At 40.3% G+C, this 26370-nt stretch overlaps 2 protein-coding genes across 2 annotated transcripts in view; both read left to right on the top strand.

Annotated features, from left to right (window-relative positions):
- The first annotated feature begins 373 nt into the window (after positions 1-373).
- Positions 374-14919, top strand: fancd2 (FA complementation group D2). The gene is made up of 44 exons (XM_082534307.1): positions 374-476; positions 694-754; positions 922-1056; positions 1144-1211; positions 1303-1409; positions 1534-1594; positions 1724-1776; positions 1881-1959; positions 2077-2201; positions 2285-2372; positions 2453-2557; positions 2648-2748; positions 2865-2976; positions 3098-3133; positions 3697-3843; positions 3943-4077; positions 4164-4295; positions 4438-4542; positions 4670-4779; positions 4887-4941; positions 5218-5337; positions 6064-6137; positions 6243-6386; positions 6489-6589; positions 6686-6801; positions 6948-7056; positions 7153-7251; positions 7356-7450; positions 7532-7687; positions 7786-7902; positions 8156-8284; positions 8368-8486; positions 8610-8720; positions 9032-9162; positions 9253-9352; positions 10432-10554; positions 10673-10766; positions 10867-10938; positions 12171-12209; positions 12289-12363; positions 12751-12825; positions 12930-13076; positions 13159-13269; positions 14573-14919. Exons 2-44 carry the CDS (start codon positions 694-696, stop codon positions 14657-14659), a joined length of 4359 nt encoding a protein of 1452 aa, XP_082390433.1. The 5' UTR covers positions 374-476; the 3' UTR covers positions 14660-14919.
- Positions 14920-16654: 1735 nt separating this feature from the next.
- Positions 16655-26370, top strand: part of tex264a (testis expressed 264, ER-phagy receptor a) — an 80923-nt gene continuing 71207 nt past the window's right edge. Inside the window, exon 1 of the mRNA XM_082532193.1 lies at positions 16655-17185. Within this exon, the coding sequence (XP_082388319.1) occupies positions 16928-17185 (258 nt within the window). The 5' untranslated portion in view covers positions 16655-16927. The remainder of the gene's footprint in view (positions 17186-26370) is intronic.

Genomic DNA, 26370 nt, shown 5'->3' with positions numbered 1-26370 from the left:
TTACTTATAAAAACGATATTTATTAATATATTTTTTATGTAAATAAGTAAAGTATTAACTTAATAAATTTAAATATTAGCGGGACAATGTTGTCGGCAAACTAAGAGAGACGAAGAAGAAAGCAAGGGGCACTGCAATAGCTTGATCCAGTGTACTCTTTGATGGAGTTGCTCGTCCCGTAAAGCCGGTTCAGTTATTATGTATCCAGTCCCAAACGCTTAAGTATGATCACCTCATACACACCGGCTGAGTGTTTGAAAATGAAAATATTGCACATTACTGACGGACTGCAGTAAAATACAGCACACAGATCAGTAAACAGAGTGACCTATAACGGTGCAGTTATGGCTGAGCTTTTCTAGCAGCCAATAGGATGCGCGAGTGTGACGACACTGATGACGCGGAGCTGTTTGGCGCGGAAGTTTGTTTTGTAACTTCGGTGTCTGGTCGTCCGTGGCTTCGTCTGCTCAGTAAAAGTATGTCTACCATTTTTCATAAAAACATTTCTGTCAACCTTACCAGAACATTTCATATCGACATGATGTTAAAGCACGTTTGTGTTAAAGTTATTGAAATGTGTCGTTTATTATAGCGACAGTGGTTACCGTCCCCTCTTTTTTTTTTAACTCCCCTGTGTGTGTCTGGTAGCCTAATATAGCTATTAACAGCCTTCTGTCCTTCATATTTCATCAGATGATGCGCAAAAAGCGACGCTCCTCCGTGGATAAAGGAGAGGGAGCTCCTGCAGCACCTAGTAAGTTTAAAACGTGTATGTGTATAAGGCATGTTTCTCCATGTATTCCCAAAAAATTCATCAGTCTTGGGAGCTAAGTAGCACCTATGTTGACACAGTTTCCCGCGAGAGAAGCTGTATAGCTGTTTTCTGTGATATTGTTTTTTAAGGTTTATATCTGCTTTCAGAAGTGAAGAAGAGTCGCAGCGCTGGTCGCCAGTCTAAGGAAGCTGCCCCAGAGGAGACCAGTCAGTGTGTGTTTGTTGACTTTGTCAGAGTGGCCGGTGTCACATTGAGACAGGGCGGCATGCCTAACGAGATAGGTAAACGCACTCAATTCAGTTTTGAAACAAAGCAGGGCTGTAAATGAAATGAGATGCTCACCTACATCTGGTCTTATCCCTCTCCAGGTGTTGACCAAGTAGTGTTTCAGAGACGAATACAGCAGCAAATTCAGAAGAGCCCCAGGTATCCTGGTGTGAGTATAAACCGTACAACAACCCTACAGTAAACACAAAAATACAACAAAAAACACGTTTTGCCCTAAGTTCCTACTTTTCATCTCTTAGATCATTCAAGAATTCATCACAGCACTGGAGTCATATATGGAGAACACTGACAGGTTTAGGAACTGCCTTCTTCCATGCATCCCACAGTCGTCTAATCGAGACTCCAGGTAAACATCCCATAAACAACCAATGAATTATAAGGCTACTTTTGACAGCTCCATAAATTATGGAGGACACAGCTAGAAGTTGGACTAAGCTAATAAAACTGATATGTTTTCATGTGTGCTGCAGTTCTGTCAGTTCATTCCAGGAAAGCCTGCTGCGGATGTTGTTGGGGATTGAAATGTTACAGGTGAGATTTTCTGTGATCACCTCTAAATGAAAACTGCATTTTCACAAGCACAGTCAAAATGAAAAGCAGTATGTATTAGTACAAATACACTACCACAAATCCCCAATCACCTGTCCTTTTTTTTAATAGACTTCCATCATTAACACCTTGCTTGAGAAGCTCCCTGAGTATATGTTAGATAGGTCAGTATTTCCTGACATTTTGATGTACTACACAATTTTTTGGTTTAAAATTTGGAATACTTTTAATATGTCTTTAAAAAAAATCTGTCTTCTCTACTCCATAGTACCAGCAATGGAGGAGTTAGTATCCCACGCATTATTATTAACCAACTCAAATGGCTAGACAGAGTTGTGGACACTAAGGTAATCATTTGTTTGATGACAGGTTTTGTTGCTTTTGTAATTGAAGGTGTGTCTGGCCTGTTGAGTTTGTCCTATAATCACATGTTTCTTCTTTTGTGCTTATTTATCTTCCTGCAGGATTTGGCGTCGAAGCTCATGGAGTTGGTGTCAGTAGCTCCGGCGGAGGTTCAGTGTGACATCATCACCAGTTTGCCAGAGATACTGGAAGACTCCCAGCACAATGATATAGCCAGGGAGCTCAAGTATGTACACTAAATCTCTAACACACATGTGCTGTGGTCAATCTGTGTTTTAAGGTTGCTGCTAATACCCCTCCTCTCTGCAGCTCTTTACTCCAGGAGAAGACTCAGTTGACCGTTCCCATCCTGGATGCCCTTTCTAGTCTTAACCTCGCATCTTCATTGCTGACAGAGGTAGTGTGGACATGCACATATAAACACACATGTGCACTGGTAGAAATGCGTTCTTACTTGTCGCTTCTCTGGCTTTTCAGGTCCGTGGAGCTGTTATGGCCACGCTGGCTGCTGTGCAGCTAGAGGACCTCCCCGTAGTGGTCAAGTTCATCCTGCACTCTGTGTCGGCCTCTGATGCATACGAGGTCAGAGTGGTCAAGCAATACAAAAAAATCCCCATACACACCATAATTTTACTAAATGAATGGATATGAGAAGTGGTTCCTTGTTTTTAGGTTGTCTGTAATCTTCGAAAAAAGCTGGAGCTTGAGCAATGCGTCCTTCCGCCTGTGCTGCAAGTCTCTCAGAGTTGTATGAATAGCAAAGCACCAGGCGGGTAAGATAACAATTAATTTATAGCCCAGTATCAAAACATGTGACACACCTGAAGTTTTGAAGTAATAAATGTGGTTTGTTGGTGATGTGATCCAGTTTTTGATGTTTTTGATGCAGGTCTGCCTCCGCGGCAGCAGCTGGCAGCAGCCAGGACAGCATCTCGTTGATACTGGACTGCATCAAGTCTGCAGTGCGATTCCAGAAAACCATTTCTGAGGCTTGGATCAAGGTATGAAATGAACTAATGTTCTTATGGCCCCTCACTTAACTGACTGAGTCAATTGCTTGTGTCAGTGACTTAAATGTACTTTCCCCCCTCTCTCTCTCTTTCTCTCTGTTTTTTTTAATAGGCCATAGAGTCTGTGAATGAGGTGGAGGGGCATAAGGTAAGTTCAGCATATTCCCAAAGAATGCTAACTGACGGCTTGGTCCCATTCTTAGGTCTATACACTGGTTCTCAAACAGAAGGGGGCCATGGGTCACCAGGTGAAAAATTCATGGCTGTATACATAAGAAGAAGTTGAATTAATGTAATTTATGCAGTTAAGCTGCTGATTTTGTATTTAGTGACAGATTTAAAACATTCTGGGGTGACGAGTGTGATTTTAGCTTCTGTATCATCAGAGTTTGAGAACCACGGGCATCCAAAAGTCTCCACTATTAGAAAGCTATTGGATAGTTACTTTTAACATTTCAAGCACATTTCTTCATAACATCTGGATAATTTTACAGAAATTAATTTCTCTTGCTTATCATAGTGACTTGTTTGAGTCCACCACCATGTGTACATGCGCCTACTAGACCATGTTGTTACTCATCTTTACTGATGTCAACTGTCACAGTTGGATTATGGGAAACATTTTGAAGGAGGACATTTAGGAAGCCTGTTTATACACCACATTAAGGTTTTTAGGCATCTCTTTGTAATATTTCTGCTTTGCCATGTTAGGTCATGGATCTCCTGGTGCTGCTCATTCTTCACTCCACCAATGCCAACCAGAGCCGACGGGGGGCAGAAAGAGTGCTGAAGGTCAAAGTGAGAAACGGACTGATCCAAGAGGCTCTGTTACAGAGAACCTTCAGGGACTACGCTCAGGTGGGTCAGCCTGTAGAAATAGAAGCTTAAATATAAGAACAGTGCAGTTTTTTTTAAATTTTTAATACTTCATTGTATTTATTATTGTTCTTCTTTTAGGTCATGCGAGGGTACTTCCCCTCCACCCTTGCTTTAGCTCAGAGTTTGGTACGCTCACCCGACCCCTGCGTGGTGCCTTTCGGAGGAAACATGTACCTACATGCCTTCACTGCGTTTGACTCTTACTGCCATCAGGTGAGTTTGAGAATAATTTGAATCATGCGTAAATGTTTCTAAATACAGATTCTTCTGAGTAATTCAACCCCGTGGTATTTTAATAGGAGGTGGTGGGCTCTCTCGTGACCCACGTGTGCAGTGGTGTGGGTGGAGAGGTGGACGTGGCTCTGGAGCTGCTCTGTGGTCTGGTTAACGAGAAACCCTCGGAAATGGCCATGTATGCTGTTTTTGTCAAGGTGACGAGGCGATCGAAACATTGTAGCTGCAAATCAAATATACAAAGCAAGCAGCGTGCGGATGATGGCTTTTCTTACCCAGCAGCGGTGTTTTTAAAATGTTTTTGGTTCTGATTGTAACCAGTCATGATATTTGACATAGGGAATCTTGGACTACATGGACAACCTCACTCCGCAGCAGATTCGAAGACTTTTCCACCTTCTGAGCAAACTGGCCTTTGGACAGAAGCAAGGATCTCACATTCAGGTGCAAAATCACGCATTCGGGGGATCCAGATATTGGACAGCCCAGCCTTGGACACTTTTTCTGCTTTTTTTTATTTTTTACTGTCCCTCATCTACTGACCTGTGTTCTTCTGTTTTATTCCAAACAGGATGATATGCACATAGTGATCCGCAAACAGCTCTCCAGCACTGTGCCCAAGTACAAGCGCATTGGCATCATTGGTGCTGTGATGATTGTAGGCAGCATGGGGGCTTTCAGGTAAAAACTTGTTTGGCAAACATTAGATAAGCATCTTGTTTACTCTGTGATTTAATTTTTCGGTGTCATCAGCAGACTCTGTCCCTAACCTCTTTTGTCTGTTCCAGGTCCAAAGCGAAGGAATCGCAGAGCAGGTCGCTGTCCCAGGAGACAATCAGACAGGTACGTATTAGCCATTAAAACAAGTGGTGCTAATGATTTTTTTTATTGATTACTCTTTAAAATCTCATTATTCTTTTATCTTTGCCACATCTTTGCCTGTTTTATTTAAGATAACAGTGTTTGATCAGCTAGTATTTAAATATATGGTGTATCTACATTGTAAAAACTTCAGAACCTTTCAAACTTTGGACCCTTTCATTTTGGTTGAACCAGTATTTTTTTTTTCCTTTGAAGTCTGTCACAGATCTCCAGTTATGTTTGTTTTTCCCGCTACAGGTGACGGCTCTGTTGGAGCTGGTGAAGTCGAGCAGTGAAAGCTCACCTGAGGCTGCAGCTCTTTATTATGATGAACTGGCCAACCTGATTTTGAGCTCTACTCTGGACCCACAGGTCCAGGTATGTTTTAGAAACTCACAAAAACGTCTCTCTTATTCTGCAATATGTAGAATATCTCGCTCTTGCTGCTTAAGAGGCTTTCTCAAATGCAGTTTGTCATGTTGTACTGAAGGCAAACTGGAGGCTACATTTACTGTCTCATCATGAGGTCCAAAGTAGCATTATGTGAAGCTATAGGTGTTAGCTGGTCAACATTCTAGCGTTAGTGCAGCGGTCCCCAACCTTTTTTGCGCCACGGACCGGTTTATGCCCGACAATATTTTCATGGACCGGCCTTTAAGGTGTCGCGGATAAATACAACAAAATAAAACTAGTACCGGTACCGAAAAAAAGAAAATTTATTCATAACACACGTGAAAAGACCCAGGAAAACCGAGTAAACGATAAAAACGATAACAAAATAACGCTGAAAACCGATTAAAAACCCTGAAAACTATACATTTCACACCTGAGCCTCAACTCTCGTGGCCCGGTACCAAACGACTCACGGACCGGTACCGGTCCGAGGCCCGGGGGTTGGGGACCGCTGCGTTAGTGGATATGATTACAAAGATGTCTTTGCTCAGACATAACTTTCAATTATTTTCTTTCTTTGTGGTAGTTTCTATTTCTTTTTAAAACTGTTTTTATACATTAATAACTGTACGCATTAAACTTTAAAGTAAAAACTGATTGTACTGTACTTTGTAAGATGAAACCTTCCTGTTATTTTCTTTATTCTTCTAGGACATGATTGGAAAAAGTGTCCTTCAAGACTTTGAGGATGACTTTGTAGTGGACCTGGGCCCGGAAATATCAGGGTCAGTGATGATGACGTAGTAACTGTTTTCAGCATACTGAGTTATATTTTTATATAATTGGTATCACTGAGCCGCCCTGTTTTTTGTCTTTTTGTTTTTTTTCAGGTCCTTTCCCTTTCCGGCCCGTGCAATGTACAAATTGTATGAAGATGAGGAGCAGGGAGGCATTGCTATCAACCTGATGCCTCTACTGGCCAAAGACATCCAAAACAAAGGAGATTTGCAAAATCAAGTCAATAAGGCACATAAGTGAGTCGTCCCCATGATAAGAGAATGCTAAATCAATAATCTGTTTTGCTCATTGTATTTACTGTATTTGATATTTCCTGTTTGTTGTATTTGTGGGAGCAGGCGAGTGTCTTCTCTGTGTTTGTCCCCATTTTTCCGTCTCCTGAGGTTGTGTGTGGAGAAGCGGCATCAGGGAGACTTGGAGGAAATTGACGGCCTTCTGGGTGAGGAAGAAGGAGTGACGAATACTTTTTGGAAACCGGTGTGGTACTGTGGCTATAAAGCAGTTTATGCTTATGTGTTTATGTGCTTCGTTACAGGGTGCCCTCTGATCCTAACAGACATGGACGTAGTAGAGAAAGTTGAGAGCTTGTCAAAAGCTGAGAGGGAGTTCCTCTGTACTTTGCTCTTTCACACCATCAATTGGTTCAGAGAGGTAACTGCATGTTAATGTCAGTTTACTTATTTGGAAAAGACAAGATGTGTGACTGAAGCCCCAGCCACACAGCAACACTTTTCCCCTAGTGGCTGGTCTCTAGGCCTGCGTGACTGTCGCCTAAAGCTGTGTGTGTTTTTCCACAGGTGGTAAATGCATTCTGTACACAAAAAGACACAGATATGAAGATGAGAGTACTGACTCGCCTGCAGAACATCACTTATTTTCAGACACTGTTGGAGAGAGCTCTGGCAGGTGTGTTTTTGATCCAACAATAAAAGGACTTAGAACCCCTCTTTTCTGCCCTGCAGTGTCAGTTTTACTAACAATTTACTTTATTTTGACTTTCAGGAACACCTGGCTATGTGCCACCTATTGCTAATTTTGATGGAGACAGTACAGATGGGATTGTACCTAATTCCACTGTTCCTGTGAATAAGATAAAGAAAGGTGAGTCCACCTGTAACAGGATATTTTAGCCTACGTTGTTTATATGCTTCTGTTATGTGTATGTTAGTTATACATAATAACATTGACCTCGTTATGCTATTTAGATGGCACAGGAAAGAAAAGGAAGGCCTCTGGTAAGAATTCTTCAGAAAGCAGCTCACAGGCTGAAGAGGCGACAGAAGCAGATGAAACTCAGCAGGTAAACATCTCACAAAGTCGACCCTCTCATGTGTTTGTTTAAAGCAAAACAAACTAAAACATGAACTTGCTTGTGATCAAGGAGCAGCCAGAAAAGGAGAAGGTAAAGGAGATCCGGCCAGGTGTCAGCCTGGCGTCCTACAGACCGTTTTTTAGGGAGCTCGACATGGAGGTGCTTAGCGTTCTGCAGTGTGGGCTGCTGTCACGCTCGCTGCTGGACTCTGAGCTCCACACAAAGGTAAATAAGCGTTTTTGGAAACGTGTGCTGCTTAAATGTATTTTACAACTATACCGTATGCACCATTTGAATCAAGCTAATGTTTTTGCATTGCTAAGGTGCGAGAGGAGGTTCTGCTGGGCCCTGCTGAGCTCGTCTTCCTCCTGGAGGATATGCTTCGCAAATTAGAGTTTAGTCTAACAGCTGCCCCGGCCAAAAGAGCTCCATTCCTCAAGGTGTGGAAAAAAGCATAGCAACAGTAGTAACGAGCATTATGGAGCAATGTTAGAGAAAACAAATACTCTGTCACAATAAACACTGCTCATTTTAGGTTAACATTTCATATATTGTAGCAGGAATTCTAGTCACAGATGGAGCAATTTATTTAGACCAAATTAATTTAAGCCTGTTTGTCCTCGAAACTCAATAGTTTCATACAGTATAAATTTAATAATTTAACTGTAATTATTGAACTATGTTCCTGTGTAGGGAAGAACTGATAAGAGTGTGGGCTTCTCCCACCTCCAGCAAAGGAGCTCTAAGGATATTGCCTCTTGTTGTGTCCAACTTATGCCTGCTCTCTGCTCACACCTGGAGAACTGCCACAACCACTTCCAGGTATCGAATCATTAAATGTCTTGACTTCAGATGGGAAATCACGTTTTTAAGAAATTCTCACACATGCTTTCGCTCTTTCACAGATTATGCTATCTGAAAACAACGGCGTTGTTGATGGACCTGCAACAGATGTGGAGGAATACCAGTTAATGTCTTCAGCCTATCAGCTGCTCCTGCAGGTCCTGAACACTACCTTCAGCTGGTAAGGAGAAACAGCAGCACTGATGTTTACCTCAGAAGACATCTAGAGCAGTGTGCCTTGAGAAGTGTTTGCCTCAGTCTGACTGGTGTTGGGTTTTATGTGATATATATGTGCATCTCTCAGGTCTGGGTTTAGTCAACCAGCACAGAAGAGCTTACTGAAGAAGGCTCTGGGATTTTTTGCTGGACGACTCAAAGAGGGAGGTGCTGAGCTGACTCTGGAGCAGCTTGTGAAGTGAGTGGTTAAGTTTTAAGACTCTGCTAGAGGACACTTCTCTAAATAGTTTGATTTGTTTTTTTCATCTCTCACTAAGAAGTCTTATTTCTGCGGTAGATTGTTACATGCACATGCTTACATGTTACACGCTTACATGTAAAAAAAAAAAAAAAAGATTTGATATCCAGGGACCAAGCTATTGTTGACAGAATGCTCCCCACGAAACTCTTTCTCTCTCTTCTTCTTCCTCTGTTTTTATTTTAGACATTTCTGATATTTGTGTTTCATAACATAATAAATGCATTTGTTTTCTCTGTTTTGTTTTTTAGACACAGTTTTGAATATCTGCTCAACTTCCGCAGCACAGTGCCAAATCTCAGCATAGCTCTGTGTCTCTCTCAGCTTCTCTCCACTGTGTCAGAGAAAGGAGGAAATCCTGCCGCTTACAGAGAGCAGACTGGTTGGGCTAATACGATGCCTCATTTTAATTCACTTGAATTATTTTCAAAGAGTGTGTGAGGACCTGATTTATTTATTTTTCTTGGTTTAGCGTCCCTAGCACGGCGTTTCTTGAACCAGGACTGGGTGACGGCCAGTGGCGAGAAGGAGCGAGGCACCAAATTCAATGAAGCACTTCACACTCTCCTGAGGTACGTCTGCATTTTTTGTGGCCCTCTAGTGCAAATGTAAACTCAAATGAAAGCAGCTAAAAGTCTTGAGTATACACTGACTGGTCACTTTATTAGGTACACCGTGCTAGTACTGGGTTAGACGTCATTCAAGCACAGATTCACCAAGGTTGCTGGAAACATTCCTCAGAGATTTTGGTCTATATTGACACAATATATCACACAGCTCCTGCAGATTTGTTGGCTACAATCTCCTGTTCCATCACATCCCAGAGATGCACTTTTGGATGGGATCTGGTGATTGTGGAAGCCAGGTCATGTTAAAGAAACCACTTTGACTGGTCATTTACTTCATGTCTTCCCCCTGATCTTTCTTCCAGCTTTCTTGTTTTCTCTCCACTGTAAAACCCCAAAAATATATTTTAAGAAAAGAAACCACATTCATGTTGTTCCAGCTTTGATTGCTTACAGTATGGGAAGGGCTCGGATAGACTGTGGTGTTTAAAGATGCTCATTTGGTACTAAGGGACCCCCCAAAAATGTCTCCCACTCCATAACAACACAACCATAACCCTGAAACATTGACGCAAAACAGGATGGATCCATGCGTTCATGTTGTTTACACCAGATTCTGACTCTGCTATCCAAATGTTGCAGTAAAAATCTTGACACATCAGATGAGGGAACATTCTTCCAATCTTCTGTTTCCTAATTTTGCTGATCCTGTGCAAATTGCTGATCTGCCTCATACCTTGATTGTAACAAGTGGTTATTTGATTTATTGTTGACTTCCTTCAAACTCATAGAGAGCTTGCTGTTCTCTGTTGACTGGTGACATCTAGAAAGTTGTTTCGACCATGTCTGCAAGCCTAAACGCGTTTAGTTGCCATGCTTTGGGCTGATTGGATATTTGCACTAACCAGCAGTTGAGCCGGTGTACCTAACAAAGCAGCCGGTGAGTGCATATAAATATATCACCAGTAGGCGATAAAAAATTAAGTACATCACACATCAGTGTCAAATTTAGTCTAAGGTAATTCAGAAATCAGAATCACGATCTTTTTATCTTGCAATATCTTTTTCTTCGGCTGCCTCTGTAGCATCTATCTGGAACATGTTGATGATATTCTAAAGGCAGTGGAGGAAATAGCTGCTCAAGGAATCCCAGAGCTCATCAATGCATCAAAAGATGAGAGCTCTGCTTCCTGGCCCACTCTCAGCAGGTAGGTCTCTACCATGAGCTCTTGATTCTCAGTCATACTGGAGTCAACTCTGGTGATTGTACTGTTGGTTAAGCTGTTAGATTAAGATCTGAGTCTTTGGTTTTCTCTCTTTCATCAGGCAGACATTCCTGGTGTTCTACAAAGTCTTGATGGCAGAGCTTGAGAAAGCTGTTCGCAAGATTCCTGCTAGCAAAATGAGTGACAACACTGAGGTCAGCCACTAGGTGTCACACTGTCCAGCATGTTCTCCTTTATGTAAATCACAGTAGTCAGACCCATAAACTCAGAAAGTCATGTATGCCTTTCTTCTAGGCTCAGAGTGAGAAACTGCTGACATGGAATCTGGCTGTCAGGGACTTTCACATCCTGGTCAACCTGGTTAAGGTATAACATATAAACTGACTGACTGCTGACCTTTAGCTAAGTATATGGTCACGGTTAGGGGTGGGTTTTTATAATCGATTCATCGATTAAAATCGATTCTGGCTTGGATAACGTAAAATCGATTCATTAAAATCCTGAATCGATTTTTTAATATAAATTTATTTTGTCCGAAATGCCAGAATCTCTGGTGACATCTCACAAAATTTCAAGAACCACCAAACAGTAAATGAGAGCAGGTACAGGGATTCTGCACATAGACTTAAAGACACAGCGCGACCCGCGGATCAGAATCAGTTAGATGTCGCCTTTCTCACAGTCGGGGCTGAAAGCCGACAGCTCGCTGATCCGGGTCCGCGCTTTGTGTTCACGCCCTTTATGCGCTGATTCTAAAGCTGTTAGTTTGATCTCTCTCCAAACAATATTGACCGAACCAGCAGCAAAAGAAGATCCAAACGCTTCACATAAACATCGTCATGAATTCACTCTTTTACTGTTTTGCTTCCATTGCGATGCGCAGCTCTCTCTCTCTCCCTCTCTCCCTCCTCCCCCTCTCTCTCTCTCGAACAGTTTCGCTTTCTTCATTATTCGCTTGCTTGTTACGCACAAGTCTACTGTTGTTTACAGCGCTGTCGGCCGCTGTTTTTTTCCCTTTTACATTCTTCCGAAAAGAAAGCCTCATTTCTGCTGTTCAATACTGAACAAATTTAAACTTTTTAATATTATTCAAAATGCAAAATGCTTAGCCGTGTGTCTAATAAAACCGCTGTAACGTCAGAGGTAATGTTCATTAATTAATGGTTTTCTTTCGTTTTTGATGTACTGCAGAATATTTTTATAAAATCCCAGGCCAGGAAAATCACCTTCATGTTTTTCTGTGTTTTATCTTCAGCTACTTTGACACAAAGGCATCTGCTGTGATGCTCACACCTTGGATAAAGTCTTGCGAGTGTCAGCTTCCTTTTTATAGATACAAAAATATGTAAATGTTCTGATCTGAATTATACTTCTGACTGTCAAAATTTCCCAGATTTAAATCGAATCGAATCGAATTAAATCGAATCGTGGATCGAATCGATTTGGGACCTTGTGAATCGGAATTGAATCGATTCTAGAAATCAGTGACGATACCCAGCCCTAGTCACGGTACTGTTGGAAAAGTGATTAGAATGAATGATATTTAAAAAGGGAGTTAATATCCATTCCATGTCACGTGTGTGTTTTTGTCCTTGCAGGTTTTTGATTCTCGGCCCGTTCTCAACGTGTGCTTAAAGGTGAGTGGGTTCTGCATGCTGACTATGACACTAACTGTTCAACGTTTTCCTTAACTGGTTTGAATCTTGTATTTGATAGTATGGCCGCCTTTTCCTGGAGTCTTTCCTGAAGTTGGGAATGCCGCTATTGGACTACAGTTTCAAAAGGCACAAGGTAGTTATGAAGCCACTTCACAGCTGTCGGTGTACTTTCATGTCAGATCTCCCACCCCCGTCACATGCACACTACACAGTGTCATGTTTACTAAAACTCTCAATGGTTCTGTAGGAGAGTATACCCTAACCATGATTTTATATACTGGCAAAATAATAAAAACACCATCAGCGTAGTAATCTAATTAACTTTACCCCACCGTCAGCTTGAGGATTGCATACAATGAACCTGAGCGGCTCTGCTGGCTAGCTATATGATAAGACCATTTTAAGCCAAGGATCTTTCCCTATGTTATTTTCTGCAAAGAAAAGTTTATATATCAGCACATATTGGAAAATATTTGTCCATGAACCTGTAATAGACATGGCGATGATTGTATCTTTCAAGGAGGACGTCCAGAGTTTGCTGAAGACCTTCCAGCTCAGCACTCGGCAGCTTCATCACATGTGTGGACATTCTAAGGTAATTTGATTATTTCTGTTAAATTCAAGAAAGAACCGAGTCTGTGTAGTGTTCACCTTTATCCTCGGGATTTCTTTAACTGATTATAATACATTGGTGCTCAGATGCATCAGGATACCAGCTTGACCAACCACGTGCCAGCCTTGAAGAAGAGCCTCGAGCTGTTTGTATACAGAGTGAAGGCCATGCTGACGCTCAACAACTGTCAGGAGGCCTTTTGGATGGGTAATCTGAAGAATCGCAACCTGAAGGTAAAATATTATTTAACATTATTGTTTTAATTCCTAATACATTTTAAATCATTAACTTAAAAGAATATGATTTACCCTGCAGGGGGAAGAGATTCTTTCTCAGAGGTCACAAGAAGAAGATGATGATGAGGAGGAGGAGGAGGAGCAGCAGCCAGAGCGTTCACCACCTCCACAGGAGCAGTCAGAAGATGAGGTAATTGTAATTTCTTGTAAAAGATAAAACATGAATTGGGCCGACACTCCAAAGGCTTTTTGCAGTTTAGACGTTTGTTGCCTATACACTCACACCCTTTGTTAGGTACACCAGTTTCACGGGCTCAGTTAAATTGAACAATGGAAGATTGGAAAAACATTGCTGATGAGTCTTGATTTCAAATGCAACATTTAGATGGTAGGGTCTCTCTTTGGTGTCGACAAAATGAAAAGTATGGATCCATTTTGCCTTATATTAGCAGTTCAGGCTGCTCGTGGTGTTTTAAGCATCTTAGTACCAACTGAACGTTGTTTAAAAATCACAGCCTGCTTGACTATTACTGCTGACCATCATCATAAAGAGATGGACATGGTCAACAGCAATACTCGAGCAGGATAATGTGCCAAATCACAAAACTGATTTCCTGAACCATAATAATGAAGTCACTGCACCCAAATAGTCTCCACAGACACCAAATCTCAGTTCAATAGAGCACCTTTAAAAGAGAAATAGATTTTTGTATCATGGATGTGCAGCCAACAAATCTGCAGCAGCTGTGTGATGCTGTCATGCCAATATGGACCACAATCTCTGAGAAATGTGCAGCACCTTGAGTTCAATGTATTAGTAAGGTGTACCTAATAAAGTGGGCAGTGGTGTATATATATTACAATTTGTTGTTTGTTTTTGAATAGTTATTAAACAAAAAAAAAAGTTTTTGGCATCTGAAAACTGGTTAAAATAAAATACAAAATAAGCCCCTCCCCCCTCCAATGCACTATACTTACTTTTAGAAGTATTAACTGGTCGGTTCAACAGCTTCAACAGACAGTTGAAGCTGTAGAGCAGTGGGGCCGATAAGATAACTGTCATTCTCTAGCAGGCTAAAAATTAGTGGCTGAGACAGTCAAAGGAGCTTGCAAAGAAAAGCGTCTGGACTTCTTTAAGTTGCTTGAAGACGTTTCACCTCTCATCCGAGAAGCTTCTTCAGTTCTAAGGTCAAATGGTGGTCAAATGGTTAGAACTGAAGAAGCTTCTCGGATGAGAGGTGAAACGTCTTCAAGCAACTTAAAGAAGTCCAGACGCTTTTCTTTGCAAGCTCCTTTGACTACGATGACCTGGATGACTGAGAACCTTCACAGACAGTGGCTGAGACAGTTAACAGGGAAGCGGTGTACTGTATAACTATGTAACTCTTTCTTACATATAGTCACTGTATTTATTCTCTACCATTAATGCTGTTTCATGCATGCGTGTTCACAAATAGTCATGTTTACCATGTGTGTGCTGTTATTGTGTGCAGGCCCAGGAGAGTGACTCTGAGGGAATTAAAAAGGTTAACAGGGTGGAGAATGTGGACCAGGAGGATACTTCAGATGACTCTGAGTAATACGTCTTTACTGACATAATAATAAATGTTTGAATCTTCCTATTTTCATTTTGTTTCTATTTACAGGTGAACACATCTCATTACTGTTAATCCTATTAAATAAGTTATCACACTAGGGCACAGTGTTAAAAAAAGTGTTACATTTGAAAGTGGTGGATGAATATGTCATTCATATGTTATATTTTAAAATGCTTACCAATTTAACGATTCCGATAAAATACCTTGTTTATCAGCTTTGAAACTGTAAAAAAAAATAAAAATGATTTTGATTGTTTCATTTAATTTTCAAGACCTCTCTTTTCCAGATCTTGTATAAAATGGTATGTCCTGTCATTAGTTTAATATCACCATAATAATGTAGTGTTTTGACACGCTCTGTCATTTGAGGCAATGTTAGAGAACTTGCGTTTTTTTTCTTTGTATTGTAAGCCTGGGAAAATCACATCACAGTGCTCAGGCTCAACAAATCCTGTAATGAGGGACAGCACTGATTAGTGTAAGCTCTAAAGGAAAGGAAACAATATATATTTGATACTTTAAGGTCCTGGAGACTCATTTATGAGCATTTAATAACAGCGCTTGATGGTTAAAATTCTACATTAGAGTAAAAAACAACAACTCTTAAATAGTGCCATTCCTTATGTACTATGGATCTCTAGCTATGAACAGTGAATCATAGTTTTTGCTTTTGCTGATATAAAAGCACAGGATTTCACATTAAAGTTGTATTACATGATAATTAAAGAAATATCACGTGACAGCTTTGGGGAAAGTTTCACCTCACAAAGAACAGATGCTGCTTTGAATGAATGTATAAGAGTTTTCTGCTCCTGAAACTTAAAGTATTGGATTTTCTTTTTTGCAGGGTTATTATAGAGTTTTTATTGATAATACATTATGGCTTGAATGCTGTTAAAATACCTGAGGAGGAGAGAAATCCTCTACAGGTCCAATGCACAATTTATTATTTAACACATCACCAAGGAAATTGAAATAGTGCCTTTGTGCTAGTTTTATTGTGTCTATTCCGTGTAGTTTAAAACTAACATTTTTATTTCAGTAGATAGTAGCACACATTTCTATGTAGCAGCCTTTATTTCAGCAATGTTGATCATATATCGTAATGCACTATATCACAAAATTTCCATCAGCAGCACTTGAAAACAGCATGAGACAGGTACACAAAATATGTTTGCTGAAATATAATCAGCATTTCTCTGCTTATAATCATGAATCTAGTAAATTAATAAAATTAGGAACAAAAAGAGTTAGCAAACAGGATGTGATGTGAACAGTACGTGATAAATTAGATGCTTTCCAAAATGCAGCTGACTGAAATGGAACAATACACCAAAACTGGCTGCAGCACATTGATCTGCCAAACAATGATAACTTGTCACACTTCATACTCATGATCTAAGTGGTTTAGAGCTGATAGCACTGAGGAGATTAAACATGGTTTGTGTCTCTGGTCCCAGGAACTAAATAAGCATTGAGGACCTCTAATCTGATGGTGAGTGTACACATCATCTTGTGTTGTTTCTGGTAGTTTTCTGTGAAAAGCAGGAAAATAGTGCATCTGGGTTTTTTTTGTTTTTGTTTTCTGCCACGCCGCTCCTGTCCCAAATAGTACTCCAGACTTGTTCTGGTATGCCTGCGCATACTGTAATGATAATATCCACCAAATTCTGCTTACATGTATTTTTTATATGAGTATTTTTGAATTTACACCGTTACCTGAACGTTGTCACACTATAAAGCAGTAATGTTTGATTTCAGTTTTTTATTTATCAATTTATTTATTTATTTTTAGACTTGTTCATATTAATGGAAAGGGGGTGCTATTGAAAATAATGAGTATTTCTTTGCGTCCAAGCCGGATTTTCGAAGCTCAGTAGGAGTAATATTCATTTAGTATTACGTGTTATACGGTTATTTGCTATTTTACCGACGTAATTTACAAAAAACCAACAAGTCCTTTAAATAAAACATAAACGCCTCCCCCCGAGGTGAATAAGCTTGGTCTGACCGGGAAGCGTGTACCTTTGTTTGGGGAAATAACTAGCTTTCCGCTGTGCTTGGACTTTGTGTAGCTATTTCGGCTTAAAAAACAACAACAATTCAGCACTGACTTTTGAATAGTCCCGATTCTTGTGCCGTGTTATTTGAGCCATTAGGACGACAGCGTCGGTGCGAGAGTGACCCGAAGGAGGACGTTTAGCACCAGATTTTGCAGTGTCTGCAGCTATTGTACCGCCTTGAGAGACCATGTCCGATTTGTTTCTGCTGCTGCTGATAATTGTCCTTCTGCTGTGTTTGGTTGTGACGGTGGGGAGCTTACTGCTGTACGCGGGGGTCCTGTCAGACATTGTCATTAAGACTGGACCGCCGCCAATTAGAAATGTCACCATTGCTTATAAGTTTAAAGAGGGACCATACAAGGACTGCGGTGCAGCCTACACTGAGAGCTGCAGCATTGGGCCAAAGCTGAACGCCATCGGTGTCTTCTACGATGACCCCAAGCAGGTGAGACCGTGAGACGTAGCACCTGTTACCGTAATGTTTAACTACACAGCACTGAAGGTGTATTTACATTTGACCCCGTGACATAACATCGAAATCCAATGTACTGTGTTAGCAGATAAGATATTGCAGCCAGTAAGACCTGCAGAGTGTCCTAAAGGTCACTCAAAGGCTCACAATGTATATTGAAAACTTAGACTGTTGCATCATTTAACATTGAGCTGTGATTGTCTGTGTAGTGGACTTAACAATACCCCTGGAAAAAAAAAAAGTAAAATATGACCATGGCTTCAATAAGTGCTGGTTATTTTCTTGATAAATTGTCTTTTTATAATGTGTTAGTAAGTAAAACATTTCGCACGCAAAACAAAGCAGCACAGATCAGATATATAGCATCCATGCAGTATAAGAGACTCCTCTAAGGCTGACTAAAACCTGTGTTACAAAACTTTCCAGTAAGAAAGTCTTCTAAGTTTAATTTTATCACACAAAAAACTCCTTCCTTTAATGAACAAATATACATGTTAGCATTTGATAAAGATTGCCTTTATATTTAAAAGTATTGTCAGTATGTGTAGCATTATTGTATTGTCTCTAAAATCACCTCACAATTTCCCAGCAGCTACAGTTACATCTTTAATTGAATTCTTTTCTCCATGCAGTATCCTGTCATTGGAAAGTGCTTATGTTGGCATTTTTTGCTTTAAATGTAAATGCATTTGTATTTAAATATAAATACATGTATTTTACTAAAGCTACGAAACATCGGCTAAGTTGTTAAGTGGCCACTGATCCCTTTTGGATAATAAAAAAATCTTTTTGCTCTAAATACTGTTTATTCATATTTTTTCATGGCACTGAACTGCGTGAGCAGATTTATTTCAGTGTCATTTACTGTGTGTAGCTCAGTGGCTTTTATATACAAGCTGTCTTTTAAAGTAACTGAGCTTGAATGATGAAACCAGTCGGCTATTCATTGCCACGTTGCACTGTTGATATTGTTTCCCCACTCATCTGTGGCTCCAAGGCACTTTGGCATTTGCCTGTTTCTGACTCAGAAATGGTAACCAGACTCCTGACTATAAGGGCAAACACAGCCTCTTCACATGTGTCTAGGAAAAGCTGACAGATGTCTGAAAATGTAGCGGGTTCTGCTGTAGCCTAAATGAATTATATTACAGTCACAATCCAGATAAAAGAAGCAATGAATATCCTTTTGTCAGATGGATCCAGATCCAAATTTTGCATAACCGGGTCATTCCTCAGCTGAGAACTGCGGTTATTTCCTGCTTTCATTCTACATACTGCTGGGCATCACGAGTTGTGTTTTTAGTCAACAAAAAGAGTCTGTTCAATAGCTGATGGGAGTGTTCATTGAGTTCCCAGCTGGTATGGGAGCAGCACAAACACTGTGCAGTTTGATGAAATTTCACAGTTGCAAGTTATTTTCTATATATAGCTTAGTCGTTGACTTAAAAAAAAACCTAACACTTAGGCTCTGTTTGCTTATATTGCATCAGTCCTTCTGACACAGGGTAAGGAAGGTGAGTGTACATTGTTGGACGAGCTGACCTAGCTGACAAACAGTGTGGCAAAATAGAGGCATTTGACACAACTTCAGTCTATGTGGTGGTCAAGGAGCAGTGTCATGTGTGTAAGAGTTTCAGAATTTCTATATGGCCAGATCACAATTCGGTTCCCTTTATAGAATAAAGAATGTGACACAACAGCATAACTGTCTGTATTTCTGCTTACACCCACTGTTTTCTCTGTCTTTTTTTAACTGAAGTCTTTTAGTAGAAGCTCTGACTGTGAGTCATGCCAGTGGAAAGTTCTGGGTAAAGACTAATTGAAGAGCTTTTAAAACTTTTTTGCTGGTGCTGGAGTTTGTGGAGAGTCTGGCTCATAGGGTGTCTACAGAACACACAGATTACTATATAGATCGCATGACTCTTGCAACTGGAAAAAAGCAGTGTGATGAGGAATTAGGCTTTACTGGGGTAAAGTAAGTAGGCAAGTATTTGAACTTAACTGACAGGTTTGAGGTTCTTAGTGCAAATTTTCAATCCCTTTTTGACCTGACTCTTTGTCAACCCACGGCTCTTCACTGTTTTCAAAGTGACATGACATTCTGATTACTCCCCACCATCCGCAGGAGTAAACATAAATTGCAAAAGTGCCACATGGCTTAACTTTTGCTGAAAATTTTACTTAACACTAATGTTAAAAAAAAGTTTTTCAAACAGGACTCTAAATTGTAATGCAGTAAATCTGCGTGAAGAGATACAGTTTTTATGTGATCAGATTTGTTTTACTGCTTTTTTATTGCATGAGTTTTATTAGCTGTTACAGCTAGCTGTTTAGACTTTACTTAAGGAAACTATTTACGCCTGCAGTCATGTGAAAAGAAAATGTTCACAGGACTCTGCAGTCACCCTTAATTCTTCCTAAGGAATTAAGATGGTAAATTAGCAGCCAGGTGATGCTCATTAAAAGCAATGGATTAACTGATCATCAGGAAGTGCGAGCACCTCCAAAAAAAGCAGGACTTTTGACAGTTTGCCGCTGTGGAGTCTTCAGGTGTGTGTTAGCACCGTGCCAAAGAGGAAAAACATGAGCAATGACCTTAGAGAAGCAGTTGTTGCTGTCCATCAACCTGGAAACAATTAAAAGGCTATTTCCAAATAATTTGAAGTCCATCATTTTACATTGAGAAATATTATTCACTAGTGGAGAACATTCAACTCTTCACAGGAGTTGACACCAGTGTCAGACCATGCAATGCTCACAGAAATTCTAAAAACAAATCCAAGAGCTACAGGCTTCAGTGAGCATGTTAAATATTAAAGATCATGACAACACAATTAGAAAAAGACTGAACAAGTATGGCCTGTTCGGGAGGGGGAAAAGACTCTTCTCTTTAAAAAGAGCATGTCAGCGCAGTTTAAGTTCAGAACAAATCACACGACTTCTTAATGTCCTTTGGAAAGACCAGAGTGGAGATGTTTGGCCATGTTTGGGGAAAACCAAAAATAGTATATAAGCTCAAATAAACTTTTAAGAATGCTTTACCAAAGTATTCTTAAAAGTGTCAAATGTGAGAACACTGGTCCAGCAGCTTGGCCAAAACTGAGTCGTGTAGCAGGACAATGATCCTGAGCACAGCAGAATACTGAAAATAAAAGAATCAAGGTCCTGCAATGACCAGATCAAAGTCCAGATGCTCCAGATTTAAGACTCACAAACCTCAATTAACTAAAGAAGAATTAACTTGATTAGCTTTAACGAATATTGAGCTAAAATTCCTCCACAACAATGTGAGTGACTGGTAAAGTCATACAGAAAACGATTACTTTAAATTATTGCTGCTAAAAGTGGTTCTACAAGCTACAGGACTTATTTTTTGACAGGGCTGCACTTCCTGTGCAAACTTTCTCTTTCACTTGACTACAACTCTTATTTTCCTTTTGATAGCATGGCCTTACATTATAAGTTATAATAAGTTGGCTTTAAAACAAATGTGCTTGAACACATTCTCATTATGAGTATGCTATACCTAAATTACTAGTAATATAAAGTCAAAAAACATACTGTGCAAAAGGAACAGTATGTTAAGTTTACTTATTTTTATATTTAATACAGATTATTATTTGTTTAACTAGCTTGAAATTTTTTTTTGTTGTAATTTGTGTGTGTCGTGTACTGCATAGCTGCCATAACAGTGCTTTAATGAATATTTCAATAGTAATGTTGAGCGTGAAAACAGGCTGGAAGTCATCAGTGGCTAATGTCTTGGGTTTAGCTTTTGCTAACAGCAAGCCACCACGAGCTTAAGACACACAGACCTTAAAAGCCACCGCACGCATTCGCAAGAATGAAACTATGTACTTATCTGTGTGAAACTGTCAAGGCTCTAAGGGGTTTTCCTGACTCAGAATGGATCTTTGGGCGTTAAGCATAACTGGCCCGCATTCAGAGAAGGCAGTGAATCTGTTACCTTATTCAAAATATGCTGTTTCATAGTTTCGTGTTATATCAGGCCATTAGATTAAAAAATGTCTATCATGCTTGAGTTAATTAAAATCACATTTAATATAACTTGTTAAATGATTAAAGTGCTGGTAAGTAAACTTCACTTCCCCCATCCGCCACCATCAAAAAGAACAATACATAAAGCTCAATGCACTAATTAATATTAAGTCATTTTGGGGTTTTACAGTAGAGGTAGTCCAAAGTGTTGGACTACCTTTGACAATGGCATAAGTCAAAATTGCATACTGCAGAACAAGTAAAAGGCAAGTCATTATTTTAAGGAAAAATGAATACCTGAATTTCTTTATTCAGCAAAGCTGTTTAATATACATTTAAATTGTGCAATAAATGTATGTTTACATGTAAAAAACAGGAGAAGACCACATCTGGAATATGATAATAAAGAGGATAGTCTGGAGCACAGCTGAGATGCAGAATCTTATAATGTTATGCAGTTACCTGACACTCCTTAGTTAAATCAGTAAGAAGGTATTTTAAACTATGCAGTATTTACTTTGATTGTTATCTCCTATCTACTATGTACTGAACGTGCTAAGCTGCACACTGACGGACTCTAGATGGCACTATTAGCGTTGAAATTGAGTTTGTGTGGGAGGAAGGTGCTTCCTCAAAACCACAATTGATCTTTATACTCAATTTATTATAATGGCATAAGTAGTGTGACTCAGCCCAGCCTCTTAGTATTCATTCAGTCAAAATGAGTTTCATCAAATTAAAATAAAATTGGATTTCATACCTGCTTGAGTGGCTGGTCACCATGACACATTACTCCAGTGGTTTTCACTCCTGGCTCTCTATTCCAGGGCATGGCTGGTTTTTCGATGATTCTTCTGCATTCACCTTGCATTCAGATTGAAATACGGTGGCTGTTTAATGACGATGATGAAAGCTAGAAGGGGTCTGTGCCCTGAAAATGTGGATTCAAAACTGACTACGTAAAATAGAGGGCTTCTGTTATAGCAGTGGAATATATTCAGTTGTATATGTGGCAAGTCAGAAGGCTCTTTGACTGTATATTAAAGACATCTCTGTTGCTTATTTATGTCTATACAGTTGTTTGCTTGGTCTTATAATTACCTTAACTTATTATTGCAACAAACCTGAAGGATTGAACCTCAAATTTCAAAATAATCGTTTGGCTCTCAGGTGTCAGTCAGCTGCACAGTGACCCTACACGGCTTGACAATCGAAGGCAGAGAGCTCCCTCGGGATCTCCTGTAATAGAGCTTTGACATAAGCTCCATGACGCGATCCCAGATTGGATAAGTACAGACTAAATCACTGGATTTTGTAGTTGTAGCCCTTTCTTGTGTTGTAGCATGAAAGCGAGTAAAGAATCTACAAGCAGGCTGCCTGTCTGCAAGAAATCTCCAGAGCAGAATTCATTAACAAGAGTGGGCAGCAGTGAGTGCTCCGAGGCCAACGTGTCATGAAGGATAAAGCAGTAAACTACCGGAGGTACTTACAGTTACCAGAAGTAGTTTACTGAGGGACAACTGCGTGCAATTTCACTCCTTCAGTCAAATTAGTGTACAGTACAAATTTACGTCTCACTTTAAATATAATGGCATCTGACTATATGTAAAGGAGCTACATAGCAAATGCAACTGTCTGTGACACTCATAGCATGTTGTGTATCTCAAGTAGAGCTGCTATTTGGTTCATCCTCTGATCTGTTGAATTCCCACTTTGTTTTAGCTCTCCGAAGCAAACCAACTCATGGCTCCCCATGACAAGGAGGAGAAAATGAAATGTCATGTGTAGACATATATGGGAGTGGCAGTGAGAGGTGTGGAAGTGCCTTGGAAGAGGGGTATAAATTGGTAGTCTGACTCACCTTGAGAGCATTGCATTGCTCCAATTCATCAATCGGAATTTCAGATCAGAGCGCCGAGCATCGCTTCACTCCCAGTCAGATTTATTAGCATTTTAGTGCTGCTTGTCTGTCTGTCAACAGCAACAACATGAAAGAGGGGCTTCTGGCAAGGGGTTGCCACTTTTAAAGGTGGATATGAAACGAGAAATAAATACACTCATACCCTGGAGTCTGGTCCCACAGGTCTTCAAGCCAATATTATGCAAGGATATGGACATGCCAACTCTCCCTGTAGTAAAACACCCCATTAATTTTTATGGACTGAGAAAGACACTGAAAATCGAGAACGGGAGCAATCCAGATGGAATCGGTTTAATGGAGAACCGCTTGTGCCCCCCCCCCAAATTCGGCTGTCTTCACAAACTGCTTTACTCTTTTTTTTACTCTATAAACTGACATGTTCAGATTAGTCAGTGAAACAAGAGGGTGAAAAATGTCTTTGAATCTTCTGCACCATCCATCTCGTCGTTTCACGCATCTGCTTTTTTTAGGCCGGGATACACAGGATATTGGATTACAGAGCTGAATATTTATTAGACAAGACATGGAGAATGTCTGGAGATGGTGGAGGAATACAGTTGAACATTTTTTAGAGAAAGAGCTAAGCATGTTTGGGGATGAGGGGGTGGATTCATTCATATTTCCTATTAGGGAAGATTAACTCTGTTACATCTCGCTTGATGAGTGCCACGCAGTGTCCAGCTGGCCTTGGAGTGGTAAACCAGCTCCACAACTGTGTGAGGGAAAACTGTGTCCTGCCTCCAGCAGGGTGCTTATCCTCACCAGTAATTATACATGCCAGTGCTCCCAGGATGCCATGTGTAATTACAAACCAAGTCTGAGCACAGCCTAAAGGGACAGAGCTGCACTCGGTGAAAGCAAGAGAGACAAAAAAATGGATTTCCTTTGGCTCCTGACTTAAAGGGCCACTGGGGCCCACACAACATCACATCACTGGATGTATAATCTGATTTGGATGCTTTAGGGCTCACTTAAATTTGAGGACATTTTTATATTTTGAGCTTTCAGTTCAAAAAGTGATTTTGATCCAATATTAAAGTCTAATGCTAAATCACTCAGTTTTCTCAATGATGGTTGATTTTTGCTTTGTGCCTAAATTGTAAAATGAATGGCACAGTTCTTTGTTTTTTTTTTTAGTTGGATACATGTGCTTCCTTTACTTTTGCGATAATTAAGCTGCAAACAGCCCATCACAGCATACCTGCGGTCCCGGTGCTGTGCAGCCTTGCAAGTTTCAATTTCCTTCCTGGTGACTTTGTCTTTGCCGTCTCATCTGCCTGTGGGGGGCGAATGGCTTCCACTCAGCTGAGACAGGTTATTGCTCTGCCACACTGAGGTGAAAGACAGCTCTTGTTGAGAAATTGCTTATCCTGTAGTCTCCTGTTCTTGTTTCTCCCCATGTGTCAAGTTCTTTGCTTGGTCTTTGAAGTGCCCTAAACAACCATCTGGCTCAGTGTTCCAGATATATGGGAAGAAAATGATCCCGTGAACCACTGAGCGGAAAGAGAGAGCTCCCCAGCAAAACCCGCCATACATTTATCCGATCCAGTTGAACCGTAGATGAAATATGATTGTGGTTGTTATCCGCTTTACACAGACTTGGGGTTTTCTTTATGAATGCTGCATTTCCTCCTTGTCATACTTCACTGGGGACACTGATCTGAAGATGGCATAGTGCTTTAAAGAGGGTCTAAATTTGCAGATTTGTTGGCTGCAGTGCAATGAAAGGACCTTGTACTATCACAGCCTCTTTAACTCCAGTCTGTCACGATGGCAAAGCCCAGTTTGCCAACAAGAGCATGAAGGGCAAACATGTCGCATTTGGCTCTAAGTCTTATCATTTTTCAGCACTAATTTCAGTGACACTACTTAGTTTTGTGCTGTAGCAAACTTGACATGAAATAAGAATGATGTATTTATTTATTTAAATCATTGTTTCACAGCTCATAGCTGTGCTGCTATGTTGCCTTTACAGGGTTTACATGGTTTATTTAAAAACCGAGCAATATTAGTCACTCCTTCCCTCCTAGTTTACATTTTAGATTTACTTTTTGGTGAGTGGAAGTTTTCCAGTTTTGTCTTGACTGTGGTGATAATCCTGGATTAAGCAGAGCATGGCATGCTTATTGTGATCCTTTGTTTTATGCTGCGGCAAGGTAGAGAGTTGTCTCCTTGGTGTGTTTGTCCCCAGTCCTCCCTAACCTGCTGACACTTCAGAAATGACCAATTACAAAGCGCCCCACACTGGAAACAGTGCATACAAAGCACTGAAGGCCAGGAGGCTAGAGATACGGGGCTAAGAGCAAGCAAGATGAAGAAAGTAAATCCTCATTACGTGTCTGCTAATAAAAAATTACCTCTCTCAGCTGCGCTTTTGTATTGTTGGAGAGCACTCATCCATCAAAAAAGAACCCTTGTAGCCCCAAGCAAAGAATTGCTTTTGAAATTACTTTGTCTCTCAACTGGTCCTTAGAGAGCTGGCTTATATGTACAAAACAACTGGCAAATTAAAGGAAAAACTTGACCTCTACCTCGAAGTGATCCAATAGCTCTTTTACCCCTTAGAGGACATTTTCTCATTGGGAGAGTTTAGCCACACTCATCCCCTTAGCAAGAAAATCAGTGAAAATCAATAAAAAGTAGTTATGGCTGATAATGCTAATGTTATGCTGAAAGATCTATATCTATCTATAAGCCTGTATCTATAGCTGCACACACATAAAACACACACATTTACAAGCCACTTTTAAGGAAATTGGGTTTCTACAGCTCGGTACCGAAATATAATATATCTGTGTTCAGTTTCCAAGGTAAAAGCACCACAGTCTTGCCATTATCTATCGCTTTGCTTTTTACTCCCGCCAATCAAAAAGCCACAGTCGGCGTTTCCTCTGCTACCTGTGAGAAATGGTCTTTCAAAATCACAGCTTTGGCAGTGTGGACAGAGGTGAAGAATTTCTGCCTTTCGGACATTTGAACAACTGTGGCGGAGAAGCCAGTACAAGTCAAGTACATGGAGTGTTGTTACTCACCCTCTCCTAATTGCCTGTAGTTTCTGGGGTGTGTTATCTGAAGGGAAGCAGAGATGAGATGCAGTCAGAGCTGCTGTTTGTTCCTGTTGCTGTGTGGGATGTGAATGATAGCTAGAGCCCTGAATGATATCATTAGTGAACTACTGGTTTGGCTACCACTCTAGTCTATCAGTGCAGAGAGCATGAGAGATGGCGAGATATAAGAC

The sequence above is a fragment of the Aulonocara stuartgranti genome (genome assembly GCF_965226115.1).
Source record: "Aulonocara stuartgranti genome assembly, chromosome: 5".
NCBI lineage: Eukaryota > Metazoa > Chordata > Actinopteri > Cichliformes > Cichlidae > Aulonocara > Aulonocara stuartgranti.
Note: the sequence above shows the minus strand (reverse complement) of the source record. Positions and strands in the feature narration are given on the sequence as shown.